At 42.2% G+C, this 22,916-nt stretch overlaps 1 protein-coding gene and 1 non-coding gene across 3 annotated transcripts; one reads left to right on the forward strand and one right to left on the reverse strand.

Annotated features, from left to right (window-relative positions):
* Nucleotides 1-40: 40 nt before the first annotated feature.
* On the reverse strand, nt 41-21,810 carry NDUFB6 (NADH:ubiquinone oxidoreductase subunit B6). Of its 2 annotated transcripts, XM_069574171.1 has the most exons (5): nt 21,645-21,810; nt 14,671-15,574; nt 11,076-11,168; nt 4,097-4,141; nt 41-211 (listed from the first exon to the last, which is right to left on the reverse strand). In XM_069574171.1, exons 2-5 carry the CDS (start codon nt 14,848-14,850, stop codon nt 143-145), a joined length of 387 nt encoding a protein of 128 aa, XP_069430272.1. In that variant the 5' UTR covers nt 14,851-15,574; nt 21,645-21,810; the 3' UTR covers nt 41-142. The 2 variants fall into 2 exon arrangements, with proteins under 2 accessions (XP_069430272.1, XP_069430273.1); XM_069574172.1 differs by lacking the exons at nt 11,076-11,168; nt 21,645-21,810 and having other exon boundaries at nt 14,671-14,972.
* A 779-nt stretch (nt 21,811-22,589) lies between these two features.
* TRNAS-GGA (transfer RNA serine (anticodon GGA)) lies at nt 22,590-22,661 on the forward strand. The gene has a single exon. It is a non-coding gene; the product is annotated as a tRNA-Ser (tRNA).
* The last annotated feature ends 255 nt before the right edge of the window (nt 22,662-22,916 follow it).

The following is a 22,916-nucleotide window of genomic DNA, read 5'->3' on the forward strand; positions in this document are numbered from 1 at the left end:
CAGAGAGAATGGCATAGGCTGGGAAGAAACAGATGACACATATGTGAGTAAATTTTATTACTTTTCCAGAAAATACTTTCAATAAGTTGGTAATGTAGCAACAAACTTAGGCTCATACACCTTTGAAATTTTAAAGTAATCTTCAATGATGCTGATCAGGAAATTCTTTCATGGGTGGGATTACTTCTCCAGTCTCCAGAATTGTATCACCCTAGAAAAACAAAGGTGCATTAGTGATAAACCTTGTCAGCAGAGGTAACAGTTCCCCTCTGAGCTCATCTGGAAAACCTAGCTCAGTTCTGGCATTCAAACTTTAAAAATGACATAGGTAAAATAGAAGCTGTCTAAAGATAAGAAAGCAGTATCCAAAATCTTAAGGAATAAGGAACAAATAGGGGAAGTTTTACTCAAACCAAACGACCACAAAGAACATGAAAGTTGTCTTTACAAAGTGACAGAAGGATGACCTTTATTTGCTTGGCCCCAAAAAATAGGAGAAGCCCTAGAAAGAAGTTGTAGGGAAATAGCTTCACTTCAATAGAAAGAAAGAAAGTGAAGTCGCTCGGTCGTGTCCAACTCTTTGCAACCCCATGGACTGTAGCCCACCAGGCTGCTCTGTCCATGGGATTCTCCAGGCAAGAATACTGGAGTGGGTTGCCATTTCCTTCTCCATCACTTCAATACAAGGTGGTATATATTCCCAGCAACTAAATATGGTAGGCAGCCACCAGTTTACTGTTTGGCTCAGAACAGATATTAAAGACAGACCTGCAAACTTTGCCTAGGCAGCTGGTCCAGCTGTCTTTCTAACTTTCCACACCTAGATACAGCGTGTGTCACAGAACAGGATGGGACTTCAAAGCTAGAACCAAGTAGTGTGAATCCTGGAATCTTCCACTGACAAGCTATATAATTTTAGGCAAAGTACTTAGCTTTCATTTCAGCTCTCTGTTTAAGATAGCACATTCCATAAGCCCGACAGTCCATGAATTGACTGAGTAGGGCAGAATTATCCCATCACCACCTGCCATTCCCTGTCCTGGTTGCTCAGGACTATAAACTTGTATTAGTGTAAGCCAGTATACATTTTGGGGAAAACCTGTTACCACAGCTAGCTTTACCCTTACACAGAAATTAATAACCTGAACTGGTATGAATGCTGCTGTAATAAAAATTGATCTACATGGCACTGGCTTAGCAGTCTGGCTTCAAGCCACAGGCACTGGAGGCTAATAGATGGAAACAAAAGGCACTAATCACTTAGAAGCACCAATAACTTAGAGGTTCTAGGAGAAGTACCTGGAAAAAAGTTATAGTATGGGTTAACCAGTACACTAATGGCTGCCTTAGGAATGTACTTTAAGAAACGTAAGCCCAGCTAAGAAGTGGCTGATTTGAGAAGAGAAATAAAAATAAGAATCTAAAAATTCAGGACCATGCAATATTAGAAAATCAGATGGATTGTTTCTGAATCTCTAAAGAATAGGAGCTAACACTGAGAAGATTCTGAGAAGCCCATAAAGCTGAGTAAACACAGGGACCCAGCACCATGCAAAGATCAGACTGAAGCCAAGGTAGCCTTTGAGCCACAGTATGTTTCAGTGGCTTCCACATAGGGCTGCCACTGAGTAGAGAGGTGGCAGGGTGAGGACAATGCAATGAAAGAACCTGGTAACTATGTGTACAAACCACAGATACTGGCAGGTGGGACTGACTAGAAGCACAAAGACTTCTACCAGGTTTTTCTTTCCGTGCCTGCCAATTGTGAGAACTACATGGTCTAAGAAACCAAACAAACGAAACAAAAGCCTGCGATTGTTTTCTCTGGCCCTCAACCTTCTGTGAACCTGAGGTAGACTTTAAAGGCTGTACAACCCTAAGAAGGGCATATTTCCCAGTCCTCATTTTAGATATGGTCTAGATTGATAAAGGAAAACAAAGGATGCACCTCCATGGCGCTCCCCCGCCAGGAGTCAGGAAGAACAATGAACAAAAGTGTTTCTTCCGGAAGCAAAATCAGTCCCATTCAAGTAACTTCCCACACACAGGGGTTAGGAGTCTTCACAGTGTTTGACCAGTGGGGTTTCAGAACCAAGGGACTGCTACGCTGTCCACATTCCACTGTTGAATAATGGGTGTGGTTGGGGGGACAAGGGATACAGTTCACTTGTCATTGACCCTCAAGTCTCTAAGAGAAGAATCTCTAAGATTAACCCTGACAGATATTACTGTGCCTCATCTGGCAGTCTCAGGTTGTATTGATGGAATGGGATCTTGGGGTTTCTCCCAAGGAAAAAGTCTTATGTTACATGTGTGGGAAGAAGGAAGCAGAGAGCCATTTGTTGACTAGAAAGATAGATTGTGGCAGAAACTCCAGGTATGGGAAGCTGGGAAATACAAAAAAGCACAAAGATATCTGGGACCATGAGAATAAGTCCTGGCCAATAGGACTTGAATAGAAGTGATTGATGTAAGCTACATCCAAGCTTAGACCTTAAAATCATCCTCTGAGATATTCAACCCTGTGATCTTGGAGCTGCATATTCTCAATGGCCTAACTATAATTGATCTATACTAGTCTGTTATATCAACAGGAAATAAACTTTTGGTAAGCCACTGTGATTTGGGGGTTTATTTCTTACTGTCTATCCTATTCCAAGGTATGTACAGATGAGCACTCTTAGGTCCTCAAAGGGGCAACTTCTCAAATGGGTCAATGGTACAGAAACAGGAAAGAACCACAGTAGCAAAAAATACTGGTCTTCTAAAGAGATCCTCCTCCTTTCCCTTCAAACAGCAATGGCAAAATACATAACAAACATATAAATGGAAGAATAAATAAATTATCTAACTGGTTGAAACCAGCAAGATAAATGAGGCTAACTGAAGAATTGATGGTTTTGAACTGTGGTGTTGGAGAAGACTCTTGAGAGTCCCTTGGACTGCAAGAAGATCCAACCAGTACATTCTAAAGGACATCAGCCCTGGGTGTTCTTTGGAAGGAATGATGCTAAAGCTGAAACTCCAGTACTTTGGCCACCTCATGCGAAGAGCTGACTCATTGGAAAAGACTCTGATGCTGGAGGGATTGGGGGCAGGAGGAGAAGGGGTCAACAGAGGATGAGATGGCTGGATGGCATCACCGACTCGATGACGTGAGTTTGAGTGAACTCCGGGAGATGGTGATGGACAGGGAGGCCTGGCGTGCTGCAATTCATGGGGTCACAAAGAGTCGCACATAACTGAGCAACTGAACTGAACTGAACTGGGCACTGACAAACACCAATTATACACAAATACAGAAGAAATCTCCTATTTCCTAAAGCAGAATTCCAGCTGGAAGAGTTAGCCAATTTTGGTGGTTCTCCCTAAAATTCCCTTCGACTGCAGTTGTCAATGGATTATTGTGACTATGTCATCTGATGGAAGCAAGAATCTACAGTTTTGTTTTCTGAAGTACATAACTTAGAGATTGATGGTAATTAATTCATTATCTGTGACTAGAAATGGGAAAAGAACATAACATGTATTTGACTCTTCTAAACAATAACCTCATGAACAGCCAGCAAAATACCAACTGACTAATAAGTAACCTTTTAATGGTAAAAAGAATCATTTTAAATTAGGTTTATAGCCTACATATCCACAGTGTACAATTTAAAGCACACAATAACATTTTAAGTTCACATATGGAGAGGCTACGGTCAAACTATCATAGGAAATGATAATAAGTTTGGAAATAATAAAAGAAGAATTCAGTTGCTCTTGCAATGCCCAGGTGTCTGCTCAGGACAGTGCCCTGAATCCTTAACCCACATGAAACAGGGCACCAGTGAACAACTATTGGGACTTTCAATTCACTTTAGGACTACGAAAGTCACACAAGTTTTACAGCCAGAGTGAAGAGAATGTGCCCATGTCCCAGATTTAACTCCAATTGGTACATCACGCTATTTCCTCCTTTTTTCTTTTTTTTATTTTAAGAGTATGCAATAGGTACTTAAAACTTTCAGCAAGAAGAATTTTAGTCTAATGATCATTTGGGAAGGGAGAGAGAAATATAAGCAAAAGAGAAAATAGATGTTTTAAGACTTACTGGAAATATTCTGGGCTTCTTTTCAACGATGGTATATGGTTTTGTCTGCAATAAAAGTAATTCTCTGTTAATTATGGTTTTAGAGTTTTTTCTAAAATACATCGATCATATCCCAAACTTTTACTAAGCTTCAGGCTCATACATTCAATTATTTACTCAAGATCTACTTGATCAAACAGGCATTGCAAACTTAACCAGGTCCATCACTTAACATCCCTCAGCCCCAAACTATTCCCTATCTCTGCAACGGCACTTTCATTCTCCTAGTTACAAAGGTCAAAAACCCTGACTGCTTGGCAGATCCTGCTGACTCCCCCTTGAGGATTTATCCTGAATCTAAGAGCTTCTCACCACTTCACTACCCTCATCCAAGCTGCTACCATTTTTTCACCTACTAGTCTCTTGGCTTCTGCGTGTGCTCTCCTACCGTCTACTCTCCACACTGCAAAAGAGTAGAGTGATTTTTTTTTAATATTTACTTGGCTGCACTGGGTCTTAGTTGCAGCACGCAGGGTCTTTAGTTGTGGCATGCAGGCTCTTTAGCTGCAGCATATGGGATCTAGCTCCCTGATCAAGGATCGAACCTAGGCCCTCTGCGTTGGGAGCTCACAGTCCTAACCAATGGACCACCACGGAAGTTCCTACAGTGATTGAGATGCATCACTCCTCTGCTCAACTTCCATAATTCTTAAGGAAAAAAAGCCAGCGTCCTTGGCCAACTCTCTGATCTCATGCTACCTACCCCACCCCACCGCCTGCACTGTACTTGCAGGGGCTCCTCTGCGTTAGGACACTGTGGGGCCTGCTTGTGCCTCAGAACCCTCCCACTTCATGATTCCTCTGCCTGAAACGCTTTTCTCCATATCCCCAGTTCACTAACGTTTTTCAAAGAGCATTTCCTCAAAGAAGCTTAATTTGAATAGCAGTCCCTGTCATTCTCTAGTCTTCTACCCTTAAGTTTTTCTTCTACAGACTTAACCACCTGCTGTAACACTAACTTACAACATTTGCTTATCTATTTACTGCCAGTCTCCAAGACTAGAGCAAACATTTCCTGAAGACAAGGACTCAATCTGCCTTGCTCAGTGCTGTATCCCTACAATGTTTAGAACAGTGCCTTGCACACAGGAAGTGCTAAATAAACGTACTTATTAAGCACACACATCTGTAACAAGATATGACACCAAACATTTAAAAGATTATCGGCATGATGTAAGACTTAGGCAAATTGGAACCAAAAGCAGGAGAGAAACTCATAAAACAATGTGAGGACATTCAAATGTCTCTCAAAACTGCAGCCAGAGGCAAGAAGATACTGAAATATCTTTACAGAGAATGTTCAATTTAATGCAGCATAAAGGTATTAGCCAGAGGCAAGAAGATACTGAAATATCTTCACAGAGAATGTTCAATTTAATGCAGCATAAAGGTATTAGCTGAAGTGAACTGGCTGTAACAGTACTGAGGATGCAGGCCTACCCAAACCAAGAGAAAGAATAAAGTAAAGGAGAGGCCTGTGGACATCTACTGACACAAAGCCTTTAATTATGTCCATCTGTCCAGGAAAAATCATCTAGAAGTATGAATTCCTCAGATAAGCTACCATATTAATGGCTCAAATTCTCAACCTAGCAACTGCAGGTAGTTAAAATCTTTTTCTCTGAGGAGATAAGTATTTTTTCCATCCTAGAAATATTCAGTTAAACATAGCTATGACAAGGTAAATTAAGCCAGGGTATAAACAGGTGAATGTCAAATTTAATAAGGATTCTAGTTAAAATGCATTTAGATGTGTGAATTTTAAATTTAATAAGATTTTCCTTTTAAGGGTCATTAACGTGTCCTATAAAATTCAGCAGTCCCCAACATTTTTGGCACCTGGAGTCAGTTTCCTGGAAGATAATTTTTCCAGGGGGTGAGGCGGGGAGTGGTTTCAGGATGATTCAAGCACATTACATTCACTGTCACTTTATTTCTATTATTATTACATCAGCTCCATCTCAGATCATTAGGCATTAGAACCTGGAGGTTGGTCCTGAGGTTGGGACCCCTGTCATAAATACTTAAAAATAAAACTGAATATATAAATATAAATTCAGCTTAAAACATTTAAGAGAATTTGATGATGTTTGTAAGTGGAATTGTTTTATGGAAGTTCAATTTGAATTATCGAAAGATAATAAGAACAAAGAAAAGAGACTGTTCATATTTTACTAGATGTATATCTAGTTAACAGAATTTTAAAATTGAATTTAAAAAATTAAGAAAAGGTTTTAAATTTGAAACTAAGAAATTGAATATTAATTTATATTTCGGGTAACTGGAACAGTTATTCCTGCACATAAAAACCACTCTTAGATGTTTTAAAAAAATTTCACAGACAGTAACATTTTTTTCTTCTCCAGGGTCCTGCATGTTAAGACCCTGAAAAAAATAAGAGGTATAATGATACAAGGCTACCCTCATAGCTCAGTCAGTAAAGAATCTGCCTGCAGTGCAGAAGACCCAGGTTTGATTCTTGGGTTGGGAAGATCCTCTGGAGAAGGGAATGGCAACCCACCCCAGTAATGTTGCCTGGAGATTCCCATGGACAGAAGAGCCTGGTGGGCCGCAGTCCATAGTGTCACAAGAGTTGGACACGACTTAGTGACTAAACCACCACCGTCATGATATAAAGCGGGCTGTGGACGTGTAAGTGAACATGAATATAAAACTTTGTCTAAGCTCATCAGTGACAGAAATGTAAACTACACTCTGACCTTAGCCATACATTGTTTGCCCCCTTTTAGTGGCTGAAGAAAGATTTTCTGTTGGTTTCTAAAGTGAAACACTAACCCCCAACTCCTCATTCCCACTGGCCTCCACTCATCTCATGTTTCTACCATGTAAGACAGCCCATGTCCACTCAGATTGCCACGGACACTGACAGGGCAGCACGTGCACCTAAGCAAACTTACTTCCTCCCCATCCCAGAAAGCCCTCCTTTACAAAGTCCTCCTAGTGTGGAGGAAGAAATTTTCCTTTACCTTTCTAGGCTCTGCTGGTTGGTCTAAGAAGTTGACATGAGACAGATTAACAGGAGAAAAGCAAACAAAATTCAGTAACATCTACACATCGGAGAGACCCAGGAGAACCAAGTAACTCCCCAAATGAGTTAAATACCATCTTAGGCTAAAGGCAAAAGCAGATGCTGGGAGTAAGTGTTTGGGACTTAATTGGAGAGGAAGGCAATTCACATGGAGATGGAAAAGCAAAAATTTGGGAAACAAACGTCTGCTGGACCATGAGAGACGATGGGACACAGTAGGGGATTTCAATAGCCTTTGCTAGGTTCCTTCCTGTCTACCACATCTAGAGTTCATATTATAGTTATCTATGGTAATAGTTCCGTTCTTGGAACAGGTCTTCTAATCTACATTATTTTAAGAAGTTAGTGAAAGTGTTAGTCGCTCAGTCTTGACCAACTCTTGTGACCTGATAGACTGTAGCCCGCCAGGCTCCTCTGTCCATGGAATTTCTCCAGACAAGAATACTGGAGTGGGTAGCCATTCCCTTTTCCAGGGGATTCTCCAGGGGATCATCCTGACCCAGGGACTAAACCGGGGTCTCTTGCATTGCAGGCACATTCTTCACCATCTAAGCCACCAGGGAAGCTCTAGCTCTTGTCTAACACTGTCCAATAGAAACATAATGGGAGTGGCTTATGTCATTTTCGGAGAAGGCAATGGCACCCCACTCCAATACTCTTGCCTGGAGAATCTCAGGGACGGGGGAGCCTGGTGGGCTGCCGTCTGTGGGGTCACACAGAGTCGGACACGACTGAAGTGACTTAGCAGTAGCAGCATGTCATTTTAATCTGCATGCCAAAGAGACATTGCGAAGTGGCAAATTTTGCTTCCCTGAACTTTCAAGGCTAAGAATTTTAGAGTCAAAATGACTGTGAAATTTTATTTCATCCCCACCCTGGGTTATTTATTTAAAAAGTATCTTCTGGCTCATTACTTTTTCATTCCTATTATCTCTGCCCTAATCAGATTCTCATCAACTAACATCTAGTAAACTGCAACAGCCTCTGCTGATTTGCCTGACATCAGTACTTTCCTCCCTCCAACTCGCCCTACAGTTCTACATTTTTATGTTTTCCTAAATAGATGAGTTCAGTTCAGTCGCTCAGTTGTGTCTGACTCTCTGCGACCCCATGGACTGCAGCATGCCAGGCTTCTCTGTCCATTACCAACTCCCAGAGCTTGCTCAAACTCTTGTCCATTGAGCTGGTGATACCATCCAACCATCTCATCCTCTGTTATCCCCTTCTCCTCCTGTCTTCACTCTTTCCCAGCATCAGGGTCTTTTCCAGTGAGTCAGTTCTTTGCATCAGGTGGCCAAAGTACTGGAGCTTCAGCATCAGTCCTTCCAATGAATATTCAGGACTGATTGATTGGATCTCCTCGCAGTCCAAGGGACTCTCAAGAGTCTTCTCCAACACCACAGTTCAGAAGCATCAGTTCTTCAGTGCTCAGCTTTCTTTATGGTCCAACTCTCACATCTATACATGACTACTGGAAAAACTATAGCTTTGACTAGACGGACCTTTGTTGGCAAAGTAATGTCTCTGCTTTTTAATATGCTATCTAGGTTGGTCACAGCTTTTCTTCCAGGGAGTCTGCAGTGATTTTTGAGCCCAAGAAAATAAAGTCACTGTTTCCAAAACAGATCAAGCCTCCTACACACAAACCTTCAAGTTACAAAATTTCAAAGATGTAAATGTGTCTGCATGTCCAATCACCTAAGGCCTGAGTGAAACTGCAGCTTGCCCTCCATCTCCTATTGCTGATACTCCTTCAGCCCTATCATCTTCCACCCCCTCTCCCTCCTCCAGTTAGTAACTCCTTACTCATTCACCTGATGCCAGCCCCTGTATGTCAGCTGTTATACTGTACTCCTGTACCCTTCAAGGTACTTTTGTTGTTCACTGTCACTTTTATGTATTATTTGTGTGAAAAATACTATAAACCTATTACAGTACAGTACTTCATAGACCACTGTGTTAGTTGGGTACCTAGGCTAACTTGGTTGGACTTAAAAAAAAAAACAACTGGATTTAATGAATGTGCTCTCAGAATGGAATTCGTTCACATGTAGGAGACTTACTGTATATCACTTTATCAACTCACTCTCCTATTTAAAAGTGGAAAGCTTCTCACTGCCTGCCACATAGAATTCAACATGCATAAAACCAACCTCCTATCATCACCACCACCACGTTCCAGTATAAATAACCTCCTTACCTCATTCAGGTTCTGACACTTTACTCTGGCTTGCCAACTCCATCACTGCCCCAAACCACACTTCTCCCTGATGTCCTCCTCTCCATGCTTAGGTTCCAATCTCCTACCCCAGGTTGCTGCTGCTGCAGCTATCCACACAGGTACACTCATCAACCCCCAACCCCCACCCATTCAGGACCTAACATTCACCCCTGGGTACAAGAATATCCTCCTCACTCTTTGGGTTATAAGACTCCACGCTGGGCAGGCATCTATCACCACTCTTCTTCCATTCCACTCCCTGAAATGTACTCTTTCCTCACCATGCCTGGGATCTAACACCCTACACCAAGGTATGCTGTGCTAAGTCGCTTCAGTCGTGTCCAACTCTTTGCGACCCTATGGACTGTAGCCCACACCAGGCTCCTCTGTCCATGGGATTCTCCAGGCAAGAATACTGGAGTGGGCTGCCGTGCCCTCCTCCAGGGGATCCTCCTGACCCAGGGATCAAACCCGTGTCTCATGTCTCCAGCATTGGCAGGAAGGTTCTTTACCGCTAGTGCCACGTGGAGAGCTCCCACCAAGGTATCCTGAACCTTTAAAATAAGGCAACAGGCTGAGTTCAGTCATCACATGCAAACGTTCTGGACACACTGAATTCTAAAGAAAGTAAGTTGTGAAAAACCAGATAGAACAAAGGAAAAGGAAATGATGACAAAGAACTTTATCCATTTTGAATTCTATCTTATATCAGATCTGTGCTCAATAAAAAAAGGAGCAGAAATTCTGTTCTCCTTTCCAGACTCAGGACCCTAATTTTGCACCAGTATTATTAGATCAACTACATTCCTGATCATTAAAACATCATTTGTATGAGGAAATACGATTCAAGTTGTAACCAACTAATATAAAGATTAAATTTTCTGGGACATTCCTGGTGGCTCTGTGTTAAATACATCAGCCTGCCACTGCAGGAGACATGGATTCGATCCCTGATCGGGGAAGATCCTACATGCTGCGGGGATGCCCGTGCATCACAAATACTGAAGCATGCACACCCTCAAGGCTGTGCTCTGCAACAAGAGAAGCCGCTGCAATGAGAAGCCTGCATGCTGCAACTAGAAAACGCCCCCGCGAGAAAAGCCCGTGTAGCAATGGAGACCCAGCACTGCCAAAAATAATAAACAAATACAATTATTTTAAAAAATTAACTTTCTGAAAAACCATGCATTAGTTAAGTTTCATTAAGCCATCTACTGAAAAGATTCAAAGTAATTCAAGACCAAGTTATCAGTGGCAGATTATTCCAACTAAGTAGAAGAGGGTAAGGCAAACCCATAGAGGAAATAATTTTGTGTAATATTAACAGTATCTTCTAGGATTTCCCTGGTGGTCCAGTAGTTACGAATTTGCCTGTCAATGCCAGGGACACAAGTTCCAACCCTGGTCGGGGAAGATCCCAGTTGCCAGGGGGCAACTTAGCCTATGTGCTACAACTACTGAGCCCACTGCCCTGGAGCCTGTCCTTCACAACAAGAGAAGCCACCACCACAAGAAGCCAGTGCACTGCAACGGAGAGCAGCCCCCACTCGCTGCACCTAGAGAAAGCCTGCCACAGCAACAAAGACCCAGCGCAGTCAAATACACTTAAATAAACAAGTACTGTTCAAAATAAATAAATTCTGAAAAACACATACTTAAAGCATACTTACAGTCACATGATACTTGAGATAATAATGAATAATCCAGACAGGAATAAGTACATGAGTAAAAGCAAAGATACTGTGTCGGTATGTCTTATAGATCTGGGGGAGAAAAAAAATACACGAAATAAATAGATTTCTCACTTTTTTTTTTGCCAAACTACAGTAATATATGCATAGATGTATGCCTTTAAAAAGACTTCTAAAAATATCCTTAATATAAATTTATGATAAAATATGGCATTAAAAACTGATTTAACCAGAGTAATCAAAACTACAGAATTTTCAGGTAAAGTCATTTCCCTGATTTATTAACTTCAGCTATGCATGATCAACACCATTTGTATCATTCCACATGTAGGTTGGACAACCTTGAGTACACTAATGCTGGAAAAAGAATGTTTTACCTACTGGGATAAGGGTGGCCTAAGCTCACTTTGAGGTGCCTTTAAACACACGTTGTTTTTAAAAAGAAAGGCAAAAGACAGCTAATAATGGAGTTTTTCGATGGCAGCCAATTTCAGTGAAAGAGACCTATCCTTTCAGGTAATGGATAATCTAGATTATAAGTGCTATAAGAGATATGATTATGGAAAAGAACATTAACTCTAAGTAAGGTAAGACAGATTTCAACAAACAATTATTTCCTTAAATCACTGGCTGTCAACTTTCAATCAGTGGCTGCCAGTGAGTAATATCAGAGATACAGAGTGGGAGAGGGGAGGAGGGTTGAATTTTACCACCATACATTAGCACTGAATACATTCTTTGAAAAATTTGCACCAGACTTTGTAGCACAGTAAGAAAGTAGATACACATGGATTTCAAAGTGAACTCCTTCAATTACTAGCCCTGTGACCATGGGTAAATCACTGAATTTTTGTAGGTCTCCATTTCCACACATTCACAAAGAGGATGAGAAAAGTTTTCTACATTACAGCAGTAAAAACTTAAGTTTTAACACACATAAAAGTGCCAGGCACAAAGTAAGCACCCAAGTGTTACTTATTACCACTATTTTTAGGCAAAGTCCCAAGGAATTCTGAGATACAGTATTCATCACCCATAACTGATGTGATTTAACAACAGCTTCAAGAAAATGTGAAGAGACCCCGAAAATAAAGACAACACTTGAATGATTTTCTGCAGAGTAAAGTCCAGGAATGCCATTCTAAAACAAAAGGATGTGTTAAATGTACATATTGGTGGTTAAGGAAGTTCAGTTCAGTTCAGTCACTCAGTCATGTCTGACTCTTTGCAACCCTATGGGCTGCAGCATGCCAGGCCTCCCTGTCCATCACCAACTCCCGGAACTGACTCAAACTCATGTCCATCAAGTCGGTGATGCCATCCAACCACCTCATCTTCTGTCGTCCCCTTCTCCTCCCGCCTCCAATCTTTCCCAGAATCAAGGTCTTTTCAAATGAGTCGGCTCTTTGCATCAGGTGGCCAAAGTATTAGAGTTTCAGCTTCAGCATCAGTCCTTCCAATGAACACTCAGGACTGATCTCTTTTAGGATGGACTGGTTGGATCTCCTTGCAGTCCAAGGGACTCTCAAGAGTCTTCTCCAACACCACAGTTCAAAAACATCAATTCTTCGGCACTCAGCTTTTTTAGGCCAACTCTCACGTCCATACATGACTACCAGAAAAACCATAGCCTTGACTAGACGGGCCTTTTTGGCAAAGTAATGTCTCTGCTTTTTAATATGGTGTCTAGGTTGGTCATAACTTTCCTTCCAAGCAGTAAGTGTCTTTTAATTTCATGGCTACAGTCACCATCTGCAGTGATTTTGGAGCCCCCCCAAAATAAAATCTGACACTGTTTCCACTGTTTCCCTATCTATTTCCCATGAAGTGATGGGACCAGATGCCATGATCTTCATTTTCTGAATGTTGAGCTTGAAGCCAACTTTTTCACTCTCCTCTTTCACTTTCATCAAGAGGCTTTTTAGTTCCTCTTCACTTTCTGCCATAAGAGTGGTGTCATCTGCATATCTGAGGTTTTGATATTTCTCCTGGCAATCTCGAATACAGCTCGTGCTTCATCCAGCCCAGCATTTCTCATGATGTACTCTGCATATAAGTTAAATAAACAGGGTGACAATATACAGCCTTCACGTACTCCTTTCCCAATTTGGAACCAGTCTGTTGTTCCACGCCCAGTTCTAACTGTTTCGTGACCTGCATACAGATTTCTCAAGAGGCAGGTCAGGTGGTCTGGTATTCCCATCTCTTGAAGAATTTTCCACAGTTTACTGTGATCCACACAGTCAAAGGCTCTGGCATAGTCCAGAAAGCAGAAGTAGACGATTTTCTGGAACTCTCTTGCTTTTTCAATGATCCAGCGGATGTTGGCAATTTGATCTCTGGTTCCTCTGCCTTTTCTAAAACCAGCTTGAACATCTGGAATTTCATGGTTCCCGTATTGTTGAAGCTGGCTTGGAGAATTTTGAGCATTACTTTACTAGCGAGTGAGAAGAGTACAACTGTGCAGTAGTTTGAGTATTCTTTGGCATTGCCTTTCTTAGCGATTGGAATGAAAACTTAGCTTTTCCAATGCCGTGGCCACTGCTGGGATTTCCAAATTTGCTGGCACAGCAACATGTTTTAGGATTTGAAATAGCTCAACTGGAATTCCATCACCTCCACGAGCTTTGTTCATAGTGATGTTTCCTAAGGCCCACTTGACTTCACATTCAAGGATGTCTGGCTCTAGGTGAGTGATCACACCATCGTGATTATCTGGGTCGTGAAGATCCCTTTTGTACAGTTCCTCTGTGTATTCTGCCACCTCTTCTTAATATCTTCTGCTTTCGTTAGGTCCATACTATTTCCATCCTTTATTGAGCCCATCTTTGCATGAAATGTTCCCTTAGTATCACTAATTTTCTTGAAGAGATCTCTAGTCTTTCCCATTCTATTGTTTTCCTCTATTTCTTTGCAGGGACCACTGAGGAAGGCTTTCTTATCTCTCCTTGCTATTCTTTGGAACTCTGCATTCAAATGAGTATATCTTTCCTTTTCTCCTTTGCTTTTCGCTTCTCTTCTTTTCACAGCTATCAACAACATATCAACAGGACCTCTTCTTTTACAGTAATTAACAAGGAGCTGCATTACCAGCTAGAGGATTATCCTGCTTTCGGGTAGTCGAGGGTAGTGTTAGTTGGTCTGTGTAATCTCAACCTCAAAAATCACAAAGTGTCCTTGGATACTAAAATCATTGAATTTTAACTCTAGTGAATCCTTGGCCATCCTTCTGAGGAAAAGTTTCCCCAGTTCAAAAGAAAGCCAAACCTGTAGCATCCTGTATAATCTAGGCAAAGATTCGCCTCCTTCTCATCACACTTGAGAGACAAAGGGCAAGACAATCCCAAAGCCACACAAGCTCCGAACTCCTGACTTCCAGCGCATGACTCTTGGGACCAGAGGGAGTCCCAGACAAGCCTAAGTCTCGACTGAACCTGACTCTCCCTTGGGGAACTTCCGGGGGCAGAGCGAGTTAGTCCTTAACGCAGCTATAGCGAACAGGTTGTCTCAGCAGCCAGGCCGTGGACTGCGATGGGACGAGAGTGGGTGGGGGCTGGGGAGGGCGGTCACTCACCACGTTCTTCCAGAGAGCTCCGTCTTGCAAAAATTTATTCCAGAATCGCTCCACAGGCGACACTCTCCGCGGAGGCAGCACCGGTTCCCGGGGGCTCAGCTCCTGATCTTTCAGCCATCGCCTTCTTAGCTCTCGCAGCTGCTGCAGCCGCAGCTTCTCGTCGGGCGTATACCCCGACATGTCGCTGCTGATACCAAGGCAGCAGGAGTCGGCGCGCACCCGAACCAGGGTCTTGTCACTTACGCGCGCTCCCGCTCTGCAAAGCGACCTTGCGAGGACGCCTGGGAGCGGCGCGCCGTTATAACGTCACTACGTTCCTGCCTCCGAGCGACTCCAACCTGCGCGTAGTGGCTGGGCATGCGCAAAGCCCTGCACACCTCGCCGGCGGTACTGGTCCAAACTACCAGAAGCGGCGGGGGCGGGGGCCGGAGGCCGCTTAGTTACCTGAAGGGTATGAGAGGTCGGAGGACTAGAGGTTCTGTTAAGGAAGAACTGGTGTGCTGGATATTGGAAGAATGAGAATATGTGACTCAATGAATGTGACGTCCAAGTGTTAAATGCTGTATTTGCTCTCCCACCTTAGAATTTTCTCTTCCTGTGACCTACAGAGTGTGTGGAGACATTAAGTCTTTTGTCAGTGACTGAAAAAGTGACCCTGAGCAGCTGTCTCAGTCTGTTCCTTCATCGGTTGCTGTTATTGTTTAGTTGCTAAGTCGTGTCTGACTCTTTTGCGACCCCTTGGACTGTAGCCGGCCAGGCTTCTCTGTCCATGGGATTTCCCAGGCAAGAATACTGGAGTGAGGTGCCATACCCTTCTCCGGGGAAATCTTCCTGACCCCGGGGTCTGCACTGCAGGCGGATTCTTTGCAGCTGAGCCACTGGGGGAAGCTTTCCTTCATCTGTACTGTAGAAGTAAAAAGAATCTCAGTATATAGCAGAGTTGTACACATTCACCCTTTGATCCGGTATTCTCATTTCTAGAATTCTGTCCTAAAGATATAGTAGTAAAAGTACTATTGTTCTATTAGTAAATAGTAAAAGTACTATTGCAAATTTGTTTACTGCAGCACCATAAATAATAAAATATGGAAATTCCTCAACAAATGGCTAGTTGAATAAATTGTAAACGAATGCAATGAAGTGAGTTCCTAGAAACATAATATTGTTCAGTGGGAAAAAAGCTACGTGGAGGGAAGTGTACATAGTACCTTTTATCCAAAAAAGGGAGGACAGTAGTAATGTTATATATAAATTTGCCTATGAAACGGCCTAGGGACTATGGCCAACCCAGTAACCATGAATATCTCTAGCTCCTACCAAGACTCCTTAGAGTAGTTGTTCTTAAAACATTTTGTTCCCTAAATCTCTTTAAATTCTTAAAATTGTGAGAGAGCCCCAAAGAGATTATTGATGTGGGTTATATCTATTGATGTTTAGTGCATTAGACATAAAAACGTGGAAAAATTTAAAAAATCTGTTAACAAAAACTACTTAGAAGAGTGCCATTGTAAACTTTTCTAATGTCTGGCTTAATAAATGATGGCAGAATTCTTATAGCTGCTTCTACATTCAATCATCATATCATACATCATGTAACCATGGGAAACTCTGTATGTGTTTGTGAGACAAAGAGAGTTTAAAAGAGCAAATAGCATCTTAGTATTTTTACGAAAATAATTGTGACCACACAAACCCCATGATAGGATCACAGGGACACCCAGGGGCTCCCCAATCACACTTTGAAAACCATCACTTTGGAGAAATAACTAATTTCAGGTTCCCGTTGGAAATGTAAAATAAGCCTGGAACATCTTATCTTAGCTGAAGGCAGGGAGGTTTTTAAAGACTAATAGGGTGGTGTCAAAATGATTGAGGAGACAACTTGAACAGACTTACACTGGTCAAAGATGGAATGATTTGAGCATCAATAAGTATGGTGACTTCAGTGGGTGAATGAAAAATATCAGATACATTTACATACATGATTTAAAAAATGATTTATGATTTTAAAAAATCATGATTTTTTTTCACTATGATTAAAAAAAAACCTTACTGGTCACTTTTTGATGGTGTTAGCGAAAGTGAAAGTGAAGTCGCTCAGTCGTGTAGGACTCTTTGTGACCCCAGTCCATGGGGTGTTAGGGAACCAACTCATTATTTTGAAAACTAATAAGCAGAGGAAAAATCAAGCACTTTTCTGGCCTCTTTATATAAATCATAAAATAACAAAATAGTTGATAAGGAGACATTTATTCAAAAGATCACAAAAACCTAGTAAAAGAATAGATGGCATAGTTAGAATATTACTATTTTGCAAACATTGGTTTGTTAATGAGTCAATGCCCAGATCAAGAGGTTGACATCCTTGACAGAGAGCCACTGCGCCTCCTGGTGGAAGACTACCTCACTGCCTGTGAACGAGTCTTGGTAAACAAAAAACGGAGCCTGAATCTGATCAAGTTTCTAGATCTAACCACTCATTTACAGGAAACATAGGAATAACATCAGAATGATATGAATACATTATGAAAAATCTAACTTGTAGAAACTTCAGACAAGCAGCTCGGATTCTTTAAAAGAATATATGGAGGTGAGAGAGAGAACCTATAGAATTAAGAGAAACAGCAATAAGAAAACATCCCAATTTAAAAACTGGCTAAAGATCTTAGCAGACACCTCACCAAAGAAGGTATACAGATGGAAAGTAAGCGTACGAGAAGATGCTCCACATCATATGTCATCAGGAAAGTGCAAATTAAAACAATGCCACTACACACCCATTAGAAGTGCCAAAATTTGGAACACTAACAACACGAAATGCTGTGGGAGAGGGATGTGGAGTAACAGGAACTCTCATCCAATGCTAGTAGGAATGCAAAATGGTATCACCACTCTGGAACTGGAGGTTTCTTACAAAATGAAACTTTCTCTTAAAGTAAAATCCTGCAATTTTGTTCTTTGATATTTACCAAAGGAGTCAGAAACTTACATCCACACAAAAACCTGCCCACAAACGTTTACAGTACCTTTATTTATACTTGTCCAAACTTGGAAGCAACCAAAATGTCCTTCAGTAGGTGAATGTTAAATAAACTGTGGTACATCCAGACAGGGCTTCTCTAGCGACTCAGATGGTAAAGAATCTGCCTGCAATGTGAGAGACCTGGGATTCTGTTCCTGAGTTGAGAATATCTCCAGGGAGATATTCCTGGAGAAGGAAATGACAACCAACTCCAGTATTATTGCCTGGAGAATTCCATGAACTGAGGAATCTGGTGGGCTACAACCCACGGGGTCACAAAGAAAGAGTCAAACACAACTGAGCGAAGTTGCAATAGCATTAAGTGTGCAATAGCATTATATTTTAAAAAATAAAAAGGAAAAACATTAGCTTTAAAATACTTTATTGAGCTTCCCCGGTAGCTCAGCTGCTAAAGAATCGTCCTGCAATGCAGGAGACCCCAGTCCGATTCCTAGGTCAGGAAGATCCCCTGGAGAAGGGATAGGATACCCACTCCAGTATTCCTGGGCTTCCCTGGTGACTCAGATGGTAAAGAATCCACTTGCAATGCAGGAGATCTGGGTTGGGAAGATCCTCTGGAGGAGGACATGGCAACCCACTCCAGTATTCTTGCCTGGAGAATCCCCACGGACAGAGGAGCCTGTCGGGCTACAGTCCATGGGATCGCCAAGAGTGGATACGACTGAGCAACTAAGCGCAGAACAGCACATCCAGAAAGTGGCATATTATTCAGTGCCGAAAAGAACTGAGCTATCAAGCCATTGAAAATGGAGGAATCTTACTGGAATATAGCTAAGTGGAAGAAGCCAAACTGAGAAAGTTACATGCTGTATGATTCCAACTACATGACGTTCTCTAAAAGACAAAACTGTGAAGACAATAAAAGATTACTGGTTGCTGGAGGGGGTTGGGGGAGATGAACAGACAGAGCACAGAAGATTTTAGGGGAGTAAAAATATTCTGTATGATACTATTATAATGAAGGATGTGTTATCATACATTTGTCCAAACCCACTGAATTCACACCACCAAGAGTAAACACCATGGACTTTGTGTGATGTGATGTTTCCATGTAGCTTTGTTGTTGGCTTAAAATAAAAGCACTATTCTGGTGAGAGATGTGGATATTGGGGGAGGCTACATATGTGTGAAAACAGGGCGTATACCTCTGTACTTTTCTCTCAATTTTATTGTAAACCTAAAACTTGTCTAAATATTTTTTTAAGAGAGATAATGAGGGAAATTTGAACACTTTCTCAATTTTTTATGATAATAAGAAATTACTTTTCATTCCATGTATTATGATTTTGTGGTTGTATTTTTAAAGGGGCATTCTTAATCTTTTAAATTTAACTTCTGAAATACTTATGAATGAAAGGACAGTAACCTGCCAGGTTCTTCTCTCCATGGGATTCTCCAAGCATGGAGCGGACTTCCATACTCTCCTCTAGGGGATCTTCCAGACCCAGGGACCAAACTCACATCTCTTATGTCTTGCATTGGCAGGCGGATTCTTTACCACTAGCGCCACTGGAAAACCGGCAATTTACTTCTAAATAATGAAAAATTAGTAATGAGTTGGTAATGCTTGAAGCTGACTAATAGGTAAATGGGGCTTAATTATACTCCTCTCATTTACTGTCTTGTATATGAAATATTTTAAAAGATTTATGCCTTATAATAGCAAATGAAGCAACTGACAAACAACTAATCTCAAAAATATACAAGCAACTTATGCAGCTCAATTCCAGAAAAATAAACGACCCAATCAAAAAATGGGCCAAAGAACTAAATAGACATTTCTCCAAAGAAGACATACGGATGGCTAACAAACACATGAAAAGATGCTCAACTTCACTCATTATTAGAGAAATGCAAATCAAAACCACAATGAGGTACCACTTCACACCAGTCAGAATGGCTGCGATCCAAAAATCTGCAAGCAATAATTGCTGGAGAGGGTGTGGAGAAAAGGGAACCCTCCTACACTGTTGGTGGGAATGCAAACTAGTACAGCCACTATGGAGAACAGTGTGGAGATTCCTTAAAAAATTGCAAATAGAACTACCTTATGACCCAGCAATCCCACTGCTGGGCATACACACCGAGGAAACCAGAATTGAAAGAGACACATGTACCCCAATGTTCATTGCAGCACTGTTTATAATAGCCAGGACATGGAAACAACCTAGATGTCCATCAGCAGATGAATGGATAAGAAAGCTGTGGCACATATACACAATGGAGTATTACTCAGCCGTTAAAAAGAATTCATTTGAATCAGTTCTGATGAGATGGATGAAACTGGAGCCGATTATACAGAGTGAAGTAAGCCAGAAAGAAAAACACCAATACAGTATACTAACACATATATATGGAATTTAGGAAGATGGCAATGACGACCCTGTATGCAAGACAGGGAAAGAGACACAGATGTGTATAACGGACTTTTAGACTCAGAGGGAGAGGGAGAGGGTGGGATGATTTGGGAGAATGACATTCTAACATGTATACTATCATGTGAATTGAATCGCCAGTCTATGTCTGACGCAGGATGCAGCATGCTTGGGGCTGGTGCATGGGGATGACCCAGAAAGATGTTATGGGGAGGGAGGTGGGAGGGGGGTTCATGTTTGGGAATGCATGTAAGAATTAAAGATTTTAAAATTTAAAAAATAAAAAACTAAAAAAAATAAAAATTAAAAAAAAAAAAGATTTATGCCTTGAAGTAGTAAGCAAATTTTGTCTTTAAGCTCTTAGTAACCCTCATTATGTCTTATAACAGCTTAGGTGAGCGCTCTCATCTCTATTATGATGAGATACGATCACTTGATAGTCATATTTGTGTAAGTCCCTGGGTGTTTAATTACTCCCAGGGGGGTTGTGTAAGGCATTGATAGCCTAAGTGTTTTCTTTGTGAGTAAAGACAGGGCTTCCCTGGTGATTCAATGGTAAGGAATCCACTCGCCAAGTAGGAGCTGCAGGAGATGCAGGTTTGGTCCCTGGTTTGGGAAGATCCCCTGGAAAGTAAAATGGCAACCCACTCCAGTATTCTTGCCTGGGAAATCCCTTGGACAGGGGACCCTAGCAGGTTACAGTCCATGGGGTCATAAAAGATTTGGACACAACAACTAAACAACCAACCAAGAATTAAACACATCTAGTAGTTTCTTGAATAGAGGGTCCTTATTCTGACTTGCTCTGGAAATTTACCACCCTTTTCCCCACTTCCCACCACCACCACATTTAAAAAGTTGGGGGGGGGTGGGCAGAAATTAGTATTGTTTTGGAAAATATGACCTTATTCCACTGGTTAATGCCTACCATATTTCCACCCCTTTCCATTTACCTATAGCTGTGGAATCCATCGAGATTAGTTAAATAAAAACAAAGCACAATTGGGGAGCCTGTCCCTCTCAACACACCTGGGAAAGGTAACACAAATTTAGATGGTTGGCAGCACTTGGATAACTACCTGATGTTCCCACAAGAGGGCACTCTAACTTTCTGAAAAATCATAAAATCTAACAAATGGGGTTTTATATAGGGTCTCTTTAACAAGCCCATATGGAGAAGGCAATGGCAACCCACTCCAGTACTCTTGCCTGGCAAATTCCACGGACAGAGGAGCCTGGTAAGCTGGTGGCTGCAGTCCATGGGGTCGCTAAGAGGCGGACACGACTCAGCGACTTCACTTTCACTTTTCACTTTCGTGCATTGGAGAAGGAAATGGCAGCCCACTCTAGTGTTCTTGCCTGGGGAATCCCAGGGACGGGGGAGCCTGATGGGCTGCCGTCTATGGGGTCACACAGTCGGACACGACTGAAGCGACTTAGCAGCCGCAGCAACAGCAACAAGCTCATAAGGCTGGGAAAGAGCTAAGGAACAGTGGGCAGGGAAAATAAGGAGTCAGGAGATAAAGTGAGAAGTTGTCTTCTGTCAATAAACTTACCTCTTCAACTTTGAATCCATCTAATAAGGGTCTGTCGGAGAAGGCAATGGCACCCCACTCCAGTACTCCTGCCTGGAAAATCCCATGGATGGAGGAGCCTGGTAGGCTGCAGTCCATTGCGTTGCTAAGAGTTGGACACGACTGAGCAACTTCACTTTCACTTTTCACTTTCATGCATTGGAGAAGGAAATGGCACCCCACTCCAGTGTTCTTGCCTGGAGAATCCCAGGGATGGGGGAGCCTGATGGGCTGCCGTCTATGGGGTCACACAGAGTCGGACACGACTGAAGCGACTTAGCAGCAGCAGCAGTAAGGGTCTGTGGGCATCCCAGGTGGTGCTAGTGGTAAAGAACCCATCTGCCAATGAAGGAGACGTAAGAGAGGTGGGTTCGATCCCTGGGTTGGGAATATCCCTTGGAGGAGGGCATGGAAACCTGCTCCGGTATTCTTGCCTGGAGAATCCTATGGACAGAGGAGGCTGGTGGGCTACAGCTCATGGGGTTGCCAAGAGTCAGACACAACTGAAGCAACTTAGCACACAATAATAAGGGCCTGTATTTCTACCTAAGGTTTTAAAACCCAGTTCAGTTTGACTGCTGCAAGTGCACTAGTTGGGGCAGATGTGAAATGGAGGCTGTGGATTTTAGATGGTGTGGGACAGAAGGCTGAAATGCGTGCAGCAAACCACCTCCCTACCAACACCCCTGCACCTGTCTGAGTCTGCCAGAAGGAACTGAGATGAGAGTTCCACATCCACGTTCCCTTTCCTTCCTTCAATCAAAATTTTAAAACCTTTGTGTTGTCTTCATTTTAAGTATTGCTTAAGACTACTGTTGAAAAAATATTTATTTTCCCTGTAAATTCCTTTATATCCCAGTAAGATTCATTCATCTTGTGCTTCCGCTTTAAAGAACATTGTATCATCCTACTATACAATATAGGGCTTCCCTGGTAGCTCAGAGGGTAAAGCGTCTGCCTGGAATGCAGGAGACCCGGGTTCGATCCCTGGGTTGGGAAGATCCCCTGGAGAAGGCAATGGCAACCCACTCTAGTACTCTTGCCTGGAGAATCCCATGGAGGGAGGAGCCTGGTAGGCTGCAGTCCATGGGGTTGCAAAGAGTCGAACACGACTGAGCAACTTCACTTCACTATACAAGGCATCATTATTTCTAAAAGGGGAAAGGGGGAAACCATGCTTGCTTATGTTGATCAGAAAAATCTGTGAAGGTGCTTAAGAGGGAGCAGTTCAGTTCAGTCGCTCAGTCGTGTCCA

The sequence above is a fragment of the Ovis canadensis genome, chromosome 2, assembly GCF_042477335.2.
Source record: "Ovis canadensis isolate MfBH-ARS-UI-01 breed Bighorn chromosome 2, ARS-UI_OviCan_v2, whole genome shotgun sequence".
NCBI classification, from domain to species: Eukaryota; Metazoa; Chordata; class Mammalia; order Artiodactyla; family Bovidae; genus Ovis; species Ovis canadensis.